The sequence below is a fragment of the Electrophorus electricus genome, chromosome 13 (assembly GCF_041902795.1).
Source record: "Electrophorus electricus isolate QZ-2024a chromosome 13, ASM4190279v1, whole genome shotgun sequence".
Classification (NCBI taxonomy): Eukaryota; Metazoa; Chordata; class Actinopteri; order Gymnotiformes; family Gymnotidae; genus Electrophorus; species Electrophorus electricus.
In genome coordinates, this window is record NC_137509.1 from 11,290,001 (window position 1) to 11,305,000 (window position 15,000).

The 15,000-nt window shown below is 48.2% G+C and overlaps 1 protein-coding gene across 10 annotated transcripts in view; it reads right to left on the reverse strand.

The window, feature by feature from the left end:
- dysf (dysferlin, limb girdle muscular dystrophy 2B (autosomal recessive)) overlaps positions 1-15,000 on the reverse strand; it is a 59,455-nt gene that overhangs the window by 5,920 nt on the left and 38,535 nt on the right. For 5 of the 10 annotated variants that reach the window (XM_081694609.1, XM_081694607.1, XM_081694608.1 and 2 more), the window contains 9 exons: positions 13,869-14,034; positions 13,691-13,764; positions 8,518-8,577; positions 4,026-4,124; positions 3,200-3,328; positions 2,582-2,737; positions 2,024-2,115; positions 1,427-1,597; positions 931-1,073 (listed from right to left, as the gene is read on the reverse strand). In XM_081694609.1, the coding sequence (XP_081550735.1) occupies positions 931-1,073; positions 1,427-1,597; positions 2,024-2,115; positions 2,582-2,737; positions 3,200-3,328; positions 4,026-4,124; positions 8,518-8,577; positions 13,691-13,764; positions 13,869-14,034 (1,090 nt within the window). Of the gene's footprint in view, positions 1-930; positions 1,074-1,426; positions 1,598-2,023; positions 2,116-2,581; positions 2,738-3,199; positions 3,329-4,025; positions 4,125-8,517; positions 8,578-13,690; positions 13,765-13,868; positions 14,035-15,000 lie in introns of those variants that run through there. The other 5 variants (XM_035519685.2, XM_035519682.2, XM_035519684.2 and 2 more) reach the window with 2 other exon arrangements.

Here is a 15,000-nt window from a genome sequence, read left to right on the forward strand (position 1 = left end):
GAGGAAGAAAGGGGCCTGGAAAAATGGCTACCTGATGATTGCTCTGATGCGTGGGTTGCCGCGGATACGGGGGGGGGGGGGGTCAAAACGTGGTGACGTTCCTCCGTGCTGAAGCCCAGGAGCTGGGGGTGGACGGCCCCACCACAGTGTTGACCTTGGCTGCCTGAGACTCACACTCTAGCCACTGTAAATCTGGAGCTGACCTTGGAAAGATGGCTGCCAAAAGCTGTTCATCTTCCCCCAGGCACTGTGAGCTCTGCCTCGCTAGCAGAGAAAAAAAGGTGGGAAAAATCTTTGCGCGCTTTTTTGGGGAGGGGGGGGGAGGGAGGGTATTAATTTGTAGCTCAGAGCTTGGATAAGGGGGAATAACGAGGCAGGATATACGGCGGAGGAGAGGTGGAAGTCACAGCGGAACGCCGTAAATCCGCGGAAACGCTATGCTCAAGATAGCGCTGCTCGCTGGCCGGGCCCGGCCCGTCTCCAGGGCCGTGGCGGGAACGCCGGCCTCTCCAGCATCGCGCCGCGTTTTGCTTCACGCCGAGGAAACTCACTCTTTCCGCCCCGGGTCCTTCTGCCTAACCCCGGTGTCTCCCCTGCGATCCCCCACACGCACAGATATGATGGATGGCGTGCGTCCAGACGTGTGCAGTTATTCTTTTTCCCCCGCCGGTGTTTTCACACAGTCGCGGCCGATCTCGCGCCCGGCGAGCCCTTTTTTTTTTTCCCGCGGCGGAAGGCGTAGACGTAACGGCGCTGGGCTGATGCTTTCATAAGCTGTTGCTCGTGACTAACGCGCACGGCGGCTCCAAAGAAAAGACCTCCATCTTCACCCAGGGGGGGTGGGGGTGGGGAGAGGCCCAGGGTGCGTGTACGGTGTGTGTATGGTGCGTTTGTGTGTGTGTATGGTGTGTGTGTGTGCGCGTGACTGACCCAGGTCTGCAGCAGTGTACGTGCAGCCCCTGAAGTGCACTCTGTCCTGCCTGTACACCGGCAGCTTGTAGTTTCTGCTGCGACACACACGCTGGAGCAGCTGGCTGGGTTTCAGCTGGTCTCTCCACTGGTTCACGCCAGACCTAGAGAGACATGCCAGGGAGAGCCTCGATCGAGTCCACGTACAGGAAATACAGCGCTGCAGCTTTTATAAGCTTTCATTAACTCTGTAGATGTCGGTGGGCAGGAGTAGGCTACCTAGAGCACAAATGTCACTTCAGTTAAGGCGCTTAGGGAAACACTGCTCCTGAGATGTTTTGCTCAGAGGGCACTTGCACAGTGCAACAGTGAAGTGCGTGTGCATCCGTACACGTTGCTATCCTTGCACACAGTAGGGCTAGGGCAGCTAGACAGAGAAGAGTGTGTGTGTGTGTGTGTGTGTGTGTGTGTGTGTGTGTGTATATGTGTACGTTTCTGTACACTCTGCTCTGCTTACACACAGTAGGACTTGGGCAGGCCACATCGTGCACCGTAACGTGACAGGAAGCGGTTCTCCAGGTCGATGACGGTCTCGCCGATCTTCTCATCCTTGGAGAGCATGTCGTAATCGTACAGGGCGATCTTCAGGTCCTTCTCCAGGGGAAGGCAACACGTCAGCTCGAACATCCTGGGTGAAGAGACACCCGCTGGCTCACAAACCCACTTTCACATCGCCTTATGTCTCCGTACAAGACACACTCTCCCTGACACGCACAACACACTGAGCTCTCGGACTCACTAAACGGGTGTAATGTGTAATGCCTCCATTCATTAATTAATTCAAACATCACTTTAGGTTCTTACTAAGAATGTCACTCTGGGGTGCTGTTATCTGTGTATCACCTCCATGTGTGACTTATCAAGGTCCAGCATCTGACACGTTACAGTGATGTGGTCATTGCTAAGAGTATAGTGACCCCTGCTGGCAACCAGTAGTTTTTCATTCAACCAGAAGTGCCAGTGCTATACGCGAACACTTCTGCTAAAGTAGTCGGGAAAAATGGGAGAGGGGGAGAGGAGAGAGAGAGAGAGAGTGTAAAAGAAAACCACTGACTTTCCAAAAACGGGATTTAAGGTGCAGGGTATGTAGTTGTCATGGTCACTTATGGATTTCTTTCCTAGCGTGATCTTGACATAGGGGTCACACTGTGGAAAGAACAAAACACACACACACACACACACACACACACATAATGGAGAAAATCCTCTCTAGCTTCGAGCCCTGTCCCACTAGCACTGTGCAATCAGCATCAGTCCCTTATGACTACAGAGACGTTCCGTGTCTCCGGCCCGAGTAGGTAATGACAGGACGTCATCCTTGTGCGATGGCGCCTAACGGCGGACAGGGCCGGCAGAGGGCAACAGAAGGACACGTGATCCGTATCGCCAAGACGATAAGACCGGGGAAACTAGGCCCCTGAGAAACACAGCATGGCAGGCCTGACACTGACCGGACCGTACCAGGACCGGCCACGTCATGCCCAGGGCTTATAAGCACGTTTGAAGCTTGTTTCAAAATGCAGAGTTCCTGTCGAGTAAAATAAGACGTGCCGGCCCGGGCGAAGCAGACGGGTCAAGAGCTCGTGTCCGGGAGATGCTGGTTGGGACCCACCTTGCCATTGGCGTCTTTGGGCTGTAGCCCGTGAGCCTGGACGACGTAGAGGCGAACCAGGCACTCCTCTGTGCCGTTAGAGGGGAGCTGGCAGAACTGGCGAGGGGGAAGAGGCCCCGAGGGCTCGCTGGGTAACGGGTAGATCCTGAACATGCCCTGGGGACAAGACATGAAGCGTCAGAACCAGCTCCGTCGGACCTACGGGGAGGAACCGTTACACGCCCGGCTCGGCGACCCTGTCCCGGCGTTAGCCTCGTCCGCTGCTGTCCCCCCCGAAACGAAACCTTTTTGTCGAGAGCGGTGCGTTATACGGACCCGGCGCTAGAACCCTGAATGGAATAATAATCCCAAGGCAGGATTTGACAAAGAGCAGACGGAGACTTCAAACTCAAAGACGAGAGCGTGCGGCCAGCAGGAACGCAAAGGCCTGATCCAAAGGGCCCTCGTACCGCTGCACAGGCGGTGCTAATAAGCACAACCCTCCCACCTCCCCTTCTCTCTCATCTGGCCCGCTTATGCGCGCCTTCTGTTTTAACTGTGAGGGATGAAAGCGCAGGACGCAGCGTTCGTGCGACAGGGTGCAGGGTCGCGGCCCCCCCGGGGCCTCGGAAGGTCCACCTTGAACTCCCCGACGACGGAAGGGTCGTCGCCCTCGTCCTGCGCTCGTCCGCGGTAGAGCCGGAACGTCTGGCAGAAGTCGGACAGCTGCTCAAAGCCTTCAACCCTCTCCAGCTCTCTGTCGTACACCTGCGGACACACACACACACGCGCAGAGGGCGCGTACGCACAGATTTCAGCTGCTGAAAACCTGGAAAACCTCACGCTCGTCGTTCGGCGACTGCATATAACACACATTATTGTGTCTACTGCCAGTACTTCCAGAGTAGCTGTCCTTTAGTGTCTGGGACATTAACTGCAAGTCTAACATCTCAACTGCACAGCGGAATGACCTCGGATGCTCCGTAAACGTACATGGATCAGGAACTCTCAGTTACGAGGACGTTCAAAGGTAGCAAGAAATTGTTCATAAGCGATTGGATGTGCTGAAGGAAAATGCGGACAACAGGCCTGTGTCACAGGAGCTGGCCCCACAGGCCACACAGGAGCTGGCTTAGCATCCAGCGCGTGAGGGTGCACGCCCTGGACTGTTTTAAAAGGCTCATCCCTGGGACCCAGCTACGTCTCCACAGGCCCACCGCCATTAGACGCATTTCCACTGCAATTTTCACGCACTTCGCTGGGTTTTGCTTGGCCCTGCAATACCGCCGCTACAAACATAATACAGCTTTGGTGTGACTTGAGTTCAGTAACCTGTTAGCGGGGTTTGGTAACATTGCGCTCCCTTTCCTCTAATGCTTCTTTCACTAGACTTCTCTCTTAGATGACCTACCAACGAAGCCCCCAGTAAGCGTGAGTGAGGCGTGCATGGCGTCGCGCACTTTACCTCCAGGGTGTCCAGACCTTTCTCCAGGTAGCTCCCACACATCCGCCTCTCACCTGTGGAGGCGTAGAACTTGCTCCACCAGTCCATGAAGTCGTCCTCCTGGTGGAAGAACAGGGGCAGGAAAGCAATGGCACGTGGGAATTAATCACATCGTTCTTGTCCACCGACACACCCTAATGAGTCGCAGATTGTTTTAAGTATTACCGCTTTTATGCTCAATAGACTGGAGCTGCGTTGCTGAGACAGGTCCTACTCACCCACTGTCTCATCTGCGCCCAGCAAGTGGAAAGACGTCAGTGAAGTTAGAGAGGGAAAGGAGAGCAATTAAACAGTGGTGCCGCAAAGAACCGTGCGCTCGCATGCCGGAGAAACGGAGAAATGACCACTGGAACGAGTCTCTTCCAAAGTCTTTCCGTTCTTTCCACTGCACATTGTTAGAGTCAACGAGAAATCCCTCACAGGTGACAGGCCGGACGTTTCGGCACGCATTTCCGCGATGGGAGCGCACGTCCCCGAAACAGCCAGCACGCCGATTCCCCTTACGCACGGCCCGCTTTAACCGCGACTGCTGACTCCCAGTTGGCTCGGCGCGAGGCGTGGAGCCGCTGGCAGCTCCGGGGGAGTTTATTTGGCGGGCAGCTCTGGAGGAGCGGCAAGGGACGTGCACTTCTCGTCCGGGCCAACGCCATATTACCCACCAAACAAAAGACAAAGAGGTGTTTTTCAGTGCGAGACAACACCCCTCACCAGAGACACTTTGGATCTAAACAAGAACCGAAGGCCCAGTCAGACATCAAACGGACAAGCGAGTCATCGTCCAGCAGAGGTTTACTCGACCCATTACCTAATTGTCTTTGACCTTCAGCAGAGACAGTGCTGAAATGAGTAATGGCATGTATGTGTGCCATCGTCAGAAGTGCAGGCACAGGTGGGTCCAGGTTGCGGAGACCCCCGCAACCCGCCTGCTGACCCCGTACGGCCATAAGCCTTCACTCTCGACCTGAAAGTAGAGCGTCAGGGAGGTGGGCAGAACAGGTAGGGGACCCGAAAGAGGCACCCAGCATAACGGCCATCAGCAGCGACAGGAACAGCAAGGGGGAAGCATGGCGCTTCTCCGATCCTCTGAGACTCCATTTATGCTGAACTCACGAGAGTTCATTCGCGCCTGGCAGCTTTCTCCGCTCCCTAATTCCGAATTACCGGAGGGCGTTTACACAGCCGGCTTTGCGCCTGAACAAAACGGAAAGATCGGGTGAACTTCGGCCCAGTTCGGGTAGACGAAGGATAATAAAAGGGAGGCCGCCCGCACTTCTAGAGTAATTGGATTTAAGGCAAACCTACACACTTTTAATGTAAAGCTTGTTTTGAATGTGCAGGCGAGGCGTACAAGACATCTTGACTGACAGGCCTCACAGTAACAGACATCATTTGACCTCAGGAATTTGCGACGGTGCTTAAATTAGTTAGGACTCTTGTACAGGTCGAATCTGAAGTCCAGTGCCTCTTATCCAGAAGGATTACATATTCATGACTGTGAAATACATGTGCTTAGCTGGTTAGGACAAGCCCATGTTACAACCCTATAATACATGGTGATATGATAAAGGGATTAATCTTGTTGAGTTGAGCCATCTGATCTTGAAGCACCTTAACCCAAAACTAGGAACGCTTTTCACTAAAACCAAGGGGATCCTTTAAATGACCTTTAGCACAGTTGCGCTGTCTGCAGAGAATTCAGCCATGAACCAGTATTCCATTTTCCGGGCAACCACAATGTTGGTCTTTTTTTTTTTTTTTTTTTTGCCCTCAACCTTCTGAAGTTGTTTTGGATGTCAACCATAAAAGGCGAAAAAAATGGAAAAAAATCGTCAAAATGCCTTTTGCCCTTTGGAATGTCTGGAAGCTTGGTGTGTGCTAGGTCAGCAGCGTTCCACGGTCCGTAATGATTCCGTAATGTTCCGTAATGACTGCATCATGGTGAGACGGGCCTCCGAGTTTGACAGTCCTTGTAAAGCAGCGAGTCGCCGCGAGGCCAGCTGGCGCTCGAGCTGAAGAACCGGGACTGTGATCGGCCACATCAGTCAAAAACGGTCATGTTACAACCATCACCATGTTTGTTGGTCTGCATTAGCGTGAGCATTTTTTGACTCATCACGTTAATGGCACACTGCAGTTCACCCCAAACACATGCATCAGTGACTGAATACTTTATTGCAGCAAGTCTGGAAGTCACGAAAAGCACATAAAAGCGTCATATGTGACAGTGCTGACCGTGCATAGATAGGCCTGTTTGGTCATTTCAAAGAGTTGCATTAACGCCCCAACCTATCAAGTCATCTCGCTAGCCATGACATGAAGGCGGGCGCATTCCACAAGGCGAGGCTGCTGACCTGCTCGGTTCACTGTGTTTGAGTACCAGGTATGTAACCGCTACGTAACGATGGCACAGCTCAGACGTTTTCCTCCTGGGAAACAGGTCATGTACACACTATCTTCTCGTTCCCTTACATCTCTGTCTGTAAGGGCTGTTACAGGATTACGTGTGTGGAACGGGCAAGCACAAGGCTCCCAGCAGGCAAGCTGCTATAGATGGGCAACTCTCTCCAGGCAGCATTTCCAGGCTCGTGTAATGTCTACATCTCCAAACTTTCATTAGTGGAAAACTGACTGAATGTACCACTATCCTGCCCCTTCATCTGTTTCTGACATTTGGCTTCGAGTCGATACACACCGAGAATCTTATAAAAGCCCTATTTACTTTGGCTTTAGTGAGAGAGAAAATTTGGGTTTTTTGATCATCTGGTTCGAATATTTCCTAATAAAATAAATATCTTTGTTTGTAGAAAGAGAAACCTCCGAGTCTTGGCTTGGGGAGACAGCGAGTGCTACATTTGGAGTGTCACATAAACATGCATTCGTACCAAAGGAGCCAACACAGAGTGGGGCAGGCCTGGCTCGGAAACATGAGAGCTAGCAGGGAACCTGTAATGCTGCGGAGGCCAAGTCGCACGAGCGCACAGACGGACCAGTTCTGAGCAGGTAGGACCGGACCTACTCAGCAGCGCATATGCACGTCCTAATCTGCTGTAGTCAAATACCCACAACCACTCACACTCACATGCCTCTTTGTATGCACCAAAATTCCTGCAGCCAAAAATGAGACGAAATGCATCCAGTGTTGAAATCAGTTGGACATTTTCTGCCTTAACACCAAACATTATCCATCTCTGTGTTTCATCAAAGAGAGCAAAAGTTCTCCATATTTCTCTGCAGCCAATGTAGGCATAAAAAGAAGCCATTATGAGCTCAAAGACAGATTCAAATCCAAATTAGCATTATCAGTGCAAGTGAAACTTTTTAAACTGACAAAAAAAATGGTGGATCTTTGCTACTAGGGATGTCAGAGATGTGAGTTCAGATGATTGTTGCTACCCTGCTATACTGCAAAGCTACGACTGTATGAGCAAGTCAGTAATTCACAGGTTTCACAGTGGTTTTAGTGGGATGAGGTAGTTTGAATAGGACTCTGTCTGTCTGTCTGTCTGTCTGTCCGTCTGTCTCTCCCTCAGTCACATGTGTTTAATTATGTGTTTAATTAGCCAATTGTGAAGAGGACTAATACCTAATTCTCTCTCTCTCTCTCTCTCTCTCTCTCTCTCTCTCTCTCTCTCACACACACACACACACACACACACACACACACACATGCCTATTGCAGGATATACTTCTGGAAAGAGTTCAAACATTAATTCTGATCTTTTAAATTACTGTACTTTTTTTTAACCTGACTAGTACAAATTATGCCTGAGGGAGTCAGCAGTCTTTTTTTTTAATGAGTAACATTTATTTTATTTTACTAAATTTAACTGTATAGCTGCAGCTACCCTGAAGCAGTATAAATTGTGAAAATGTTCCTTTTTTCATACTTTTTTCAAAAAATTAATTCACTGGCACCAAAGGATTATATAACTCTTCCCCATTATGAGCTGGAATGAAACATCATGGGATGCAGCAGGAATTTTTTAGCTTTTTCAATTTTATTCCAGTTTGTTGTTAATTTTCTACAATGCACACTTTACTCTAGGTAATATGTTGAAGACTAGCTAAGGTTCCAGGGATTACTGTACCTTAAAAGAGTGATGTTGTTCAACCAGCTAACGTTACTTTCCAAAAATCCTTGTCATGAGTGAAGTCACTTCAACATGCACCACAGACATGCGGCCACCATACTTGGAGCATGCACACATGCAGGAGCACGCAGGGGATATACCAACAGCAATTCAGCATCTTCAGTATCACCAAAGAACATCAAAAGTCTTTCTTTGTAAAATGGCAGCCAAATCTGCCAAGTGCTCTCTTGAACACGTCAGCTCTTGGTCTAACACATAATCAAGCAGCAGGTGCTTGAAAGAAGGAAGATGCTGAAATACAGCCGGCGAGAGAGCAGCAGGGTAGCTGCAGGACACGCCGAGTCAGATCACTACATACGTACATGGAGGCTTGAGCACGAAGGTGAGATGTTAATAATAGCAGAACTGGTGCCATCTGTCAGCTACAAAGCAGAGGCATAGCTGTTAGCAGGTCCTAGGAACCTCGAGGAGACAAACAGGGTTCAAAGGTTAAACGAAGTAGATCCAAAATGTTCAAAACAATCCCTGTTTATAGAACGATTTGCTCCTGAAAGGACTCCAGCAGAAGGTGCCATTTATGGCCAGCGTAAAGCTATCTGCTGAAAATTTAATCACCCTCCAGCTATTTATATGAAACACGAGTAACCCTTGAATTGTGAAAGCAGACATGTCAAACTAAAACTTTTGCCTAAGAACAGCACATTAAGTGATATGGATATTTTCAAAATCATTTTGATATAACCGAGAACAGTACCATAAACTGACAATGCATTAGCACGGGTGGATGTGCAGTCTAAGAGCAATATGATGGTGTCCTGTATGGCTTACAGATGAAGGCTCAGAGAAACTGGGGATGAGGCACAGATGGTATCCTCGAGCATTCTGAGCTCTGACAAGCTTGTGCTTTCAAGCAAAATGTATTTATTATTGTGAATGCTGGACCCATGAAACATGATTTCTTGATGAAGAATAACCGCTGTTTTCCCGCAACAGGGTTTAGGAATGTAATAACTCCAGAATATAGAGGGGACAGCGAAACAGTGAGAATAGCTAATGCTACAATGCGAGCGCTAAAGCTAATTAGAGACAGACACAATACATGCACATATGCAGATACTGCACTATAGTACCCTTTAACACTAAATCAAACGATTGTTGTCCTTGGGAGTAGGTTTGTGCAGAGGTGCCAAGCCCAGTCATAAATTAACAACCCATGAAGTTCATCTTCTGAGATAAACAATGGGAAAATAATGAAATCCTGATGAGCGTACATGCAAGGGAGTGATGAAAATATATAGGAAAAACATTCAGGGCAAATGACAAAAACAGTAGTGTTTCCTTTGGGATGCGGTGTATGCAATAAAACGCTCCAACTGTAAAACTGAAGCTACAGAGTCATTCAATTTTAAAAGTAATTTCATCACTGCATATAAGCAGTCCTCACAGAAGAATCATGGACTCTATAGATCCTGCTAACCTGATCTGGGTATCTTAATGACAGAGTATGCCAAATGTCAGCATTTGTAGCAGTTAAAGGAACTCTGAGGGGTAATTTAATTTTTATGGTTAAGTCATGGTAATGAGATTATCCTGGCAGATATATACATGCCAGGTTGCCACTAAACACCAACCAAACATAACCAGGGCCAAATCAATTAGGCTATATGATATGTCTAGCAAGCTAATGTCCCTGCCAGAAACACTTGCTTTAGCACTTATCCCAAACAATTATCATAATCACTTCTCACTGAGAGACCGAGGGCGTGGGCAATAATTATGGGAGAATAGTTTTACAACTGTATACTTTTGCCCAAAGTTGTCTCAATGTCTGCGGCACCGCAGAATGTCCAGAAAGCACGTGAAATGAAGTTACTCTAATAAAGCAAAAGTTATATGGAAGTCGTGTGGTACGTGACAGATGACAAGAACGAGCTAAAGAGGCGAATGTCCACATACGTCATAGTTCACGCCTACTCTTCTGTTTTCCCTCCAAGCGACGACTATTTAGGTCACGCGAAGACGAGCCAAGTCCTTACAGTGCGCAAAGATCCCAGATCAACAAAATGTCACAGGCTAATCAAACAGTCATGGAAGCCAAGCTCCTTCTCCACCTCGATTTGGATGGCTGGTTTCGAGTGGGACCCGGTTGTGGAAGGTCTGTCAGCAAGTGCGCTCTCTCCCCTAGGGTCAACCCCGAGGGAGGGGGCGAAGGGGCACAGTGGTGGAGGGTAGGGGCAGGATGTGAGAGGCGAAGGAGGTCTCCTGTGGCTCCTGTGGTGAGCAGGCAGGGTTGGGGGAGGGGGCGCAGTTGCCTACGACGACGACTCGCCACATCAGAGGGAGGACTGAACCCATGCAGCGCCTTCTGCAGCGTAACGCCAAGGCATTATTTATACAATAACAAAGTCAGCTTCACACGGGGCACCCCGGAGGATCAGCTAATTAGTACCAGGCCCATTTGTTTACAGTTGTCCGCTAACACTGGGGCAGTTGTGTTAAGGCGGACTCGGAATGTAGCAAGAAGTTAAAGCATGCTGCATCACCTTTTAATGCATCATAGCACGTGTGCCTTTCCCCACATAAAAACCCTCCAGGCAAATCTGCCAAGGAGCGGTGTGTGGTAAAACCAAAGCCCAGAAGAATGTCCGGTAGGCTTCCCCAAGTCCCATCTGAGAAACCTCCTCAAAGCTCCTCTATGTGGGCATCCGCTTTTAGCACCCGGAATCTGAAGTTATGTTCTTTTATCCCGGTCAGGACCATGGCAAATCTATAAAGCCACCAAAGTCGTGTCGACTTTCCCCGCAAGATGTTGTTCTTGGCCTCACTGAAACCCGGACTAAGTGACAAACATGGTCCTCTTTACCAAAATTGTTTTTTTTGTTGTTGTTTTTTTTCAGCAGAATACAAGATCCCAGTTTGGGGTTCTAGCAGGAGCCAAAGTGGAGTCTTTGGGGAGATGATGAGGCTCAAGTTTCCTTTAACGCACTGGGGAGTGTAGTCCAGCCATCTGCCCCCAGAGCAGAAAACACAAGGAATTCAAAGATGTGGAAATAACTCAGAGCACCAAGTGCTTTCGTTTTTCTGTACTGCTGTTTGCCTGGTATAGTTTTGTATATCCAAATTGGTTATATACAAAGCATTGGCCCTAATCATGCTTTTTAGATCATGTGGCATTCGCAAAGGTTCAGGCCAGGTCCTATTATGAGTTATCAATCTAAAACTGTTTGTCCAGTGGAAAAAAAAAAAAAAGGTTGAGCAAGTGAACAAGTTCAACTTCTCTAAAATAGGTTTGGCGAAGCGCAGGCTGTGGGAGCCCAGAACGGAGGGTCTGTACTGTGAGGCTGCCCTAAAGCCCCAGAGCTCCCCCTGAGACAAGCCCAGCCAGAGACCAGAAGAGGCTCCAAACAGTAGCTTCTGCTCCTGCCGCTGCGAGCGAAAAGTCTCGCGTGTGCACGAAGCAGGCAAAACCAGGGACTGTGGAGACACTATGTGACTGCACACATGGCCGCACGCGAGCGTGCACCCCATCGAACTGAGCACATGAAAAGCATGCAGTGCCAAAGGCAGGCGTACACCCACAAGGCACAGAAACGCGCATTCCATCCAAAAAAGCGGCAGTAAACGTATCCCGGGGAGCATACCAGCCCCACCCCACCCCCTGGGCTCCTCTTGCTCCCAGAACATTTTCACATGGATGGCTGCGGTTGTGGTCCCTCTTATATTTGTTCTGACCCGAACAAGCCATTTGATGGCAGTCCTTTGACAAGGCAAGCCAGAAAACAAATAAGAGAAAAATGTTCCCGTCATATGAATGCGGAGTTCTAAATAAAACCGGTTGCGCTGTGGTTGCCAGCCAGCTGAGATCAGGATGAGGGCTGGAAGGGGCGTTTATTGCACGTTTAGGAAAACGCGCGGTCGTCCTTCGTAGCATTCAGCCGACTCCAGCTCAACCGCAACCGATGTAACTAATGATTGTGGGAAATATTACCAGAACGTAGAGCGATCAGATATGTTAAATAATTGCAACTATATTATTTCGGGGAATTTCGAGGGTAATTAAAATGAGTGGCTTCTGGGTTCCAGAATGCAAGTAAAGATCCATTTCCATTGTGCCACTCTGAGCTGCAAGAGACTCTAGGCTCAACATTCCACAGCGGATGGATGAGTTCAAGATTACGTGTTAGACCACAACAAATTAGACCCCGATCTCCGGCCTGGATCAATAGACAAGTTGAAACGCAGGGGCCAAAAGGACAGTGGGTGTGGGCTGCTGAAGAGGAGCAGAGTGAGCCCCTCAGCGGACACCGGCGAGCTTGACACCCACATGGGGCACAAGCAGCCAGGGCAGAAAGGTGATTCATGTAAATACGCTCACCCTATGACTGTGATATATTGCCAAGAGAGTGAGCTCAGCCATGCAAACCCAATTCCGTTGCTCTGTTTTTGTTTGTTTCTTCCAGCAAATAAACAAATAAAAAGCTGAAAGGTCAAAGTTGAGACATGGAAACAATTTTTCAATTTTCATAGTTCTTGATCCTTTTTTTTTTTTTATGATGTTATTTTTATTTATTTTTTATTTATTTATTTATTTGTTTTAGGGAGAGTGGGTTATTTGTAGTCTGTAGTCAAGGCAAGGAATTGATAATCCCTGAAAGGAGACTTTGTTGATGGCTGGGCCCTTTTCAGATGGTCTAAATTGGTCTATGTCTTTTTCTTGTTAGCTTTGTCAGTATGGATATGGGTCATAAACAGCATTTCTTGATGAGTATTTATTTTCTCATACTGCCCCCAACCATTCCTGTACTTCACTGGTTGACTAAAACAGCACTGATCGTCACAACCATCGGTATGTCCCAAAACTCACATCTTCCTCTGCAATTTGAACCAGACTCATATAATATTCAGACAAGGTGACCCATCAAAGCATTGATCACATATGGTGTATATACCCGATTCAAATTCTAATTCTAAACAAGAATTATCTCCCGTCACTGATGCCGTTCCACCCTTTTCATGGAGCCAGATCAGAACAAAGGAGTGGCCAGTGTTTAGAATTGAGCTCCACTTTATAGGCAGGGTACGCTTCCCATGCTGAAGTCAGTGATGATGCAAAGGTTCCATCATTCCCCCAGAAGGCCCTGCGTTTAGGGGTTTGAACTGGGCATTAATGTACCGTGTATGGAAGTTCTCATAGGACCATACCACCCTCATTTAGAGTATTTGTCCGCCAGTAACTCAGAGAAACCCTAGATATGTGACCCTCCGACCATCAGCCAAAAGAACTCTAAAGAATCTATAAATTATTTTGTCACACTTTTGAAAAGGTTGTTCCAGCACTTATGTGTTTTTCTTCTGTACAATGCCAACCTGAGCTAAGGAATCACAGAATTTCCAGTTACATGTCGTAGGACCTCCAAGGACGGTCCCTCTAGGTGGTCCCCACAATCACAGATTATTCCTTGAGTCATTTGTGCTTTAGCAAGACTCTGATGTCGTAGCCACACTAGATAGCAGACACAAGGGTGAAAGTCCTACCTGTCCAGGAATGAGAGGCTCCTTGTCATCGATGTCGATCAGGACATCATCTCTCGGCGTGACAGCAATCTCTTCTGTAAAGAAGAACAAAATAAAAGAAGCTCATATTATTATTGTTAGAAATGTCCCACAGTGGCTGTGGTTTCCATTGGCCCACTAATCCCCTGGGAGTCCTCACCGGGCTGTTCATCCAGGGACTCTCCTTGCTGGCTCTCCGGAATGCACCGGAACTCCTCCAGTGAGTGGATGGTGCACTGGCCCACCACTGGCTTCCTGCCAAACTGTCGATTATCAATCACCTTGATCATCAGCGGAGGTGCGTACAGCTCCTCCTTGGGCAGCCACTAAGGGAGCAGCGTACAGGGGAGGAGGAAGAGATGGTCACAGAGCTCGGGCCATGGGGTGAGGTACGGCACAACCGGGGCAGTGTGTGCAGCGCAAGGGTTTCATCTGTTTCACATACAATCCGAGAGAAGGCCGTCACGGCACTCGGAGCATTCAACCGACGGAAGGTTAGCACAGCAAGCTGAAGTGATTCAGGCTCGGCGTGGCTATGTCTCCATACGGAAACGCCAGCAGTTGCTACTCTGCGTTCCTCGTGCTCTAGCGTAGCGGCATTTAGGGTTAGGTCGTTTTGGACCACACTTCCCTGGTGTCGCGTACTGCTGTTGTGGTGGCAGTCATTACAAGCATGAGGCCAACACTTCAGGGAGGCTGCTGATATTACACAAATATGTTTTCATATAGCACAAAGAAAACCAAAACAACCAAAATCAAGTTTTTTTTGGAGCTAAGGGGGCAATATTTTATAATAACAGGCCCTAATAAACAATTACATATTCATTACTTAATAATTTATTAACTAATAGTAAGCATTTAATTATTTTATACTCCTTAATAAATACTACAGTTTTATTCATTTGATAAATTAGTAAGGATTTAATTTGTAAATAAATTGGCACAAAGTGGACCTGGTAATATAAATCTCACAACATGCTATTCTTACACTGTTAATGACAAGCTAAAGGTTATGAATAGAGCCTGGTAGATGTTTAAGGAGCCAGTAGAGGGTCTTAGAGGACAGGGATCAAAGCTTAATGCTCTCTGAGCAACTGACCAGCACTGAGTGGCTACGGCTTCAGCATTCAATGGCTGGCAAAAAAAAGCACTGAAACGTTCCCCGTGGTTCGGACACTTGAGGAGCCACTAGTAAACATTCAAAAATTCAAAAGGTGGTATTTACTAACACTTATAAACGAAAGCCTGTCATTATTAACAGGTTAACGAACTTAGATAATGACAGCCGTTGA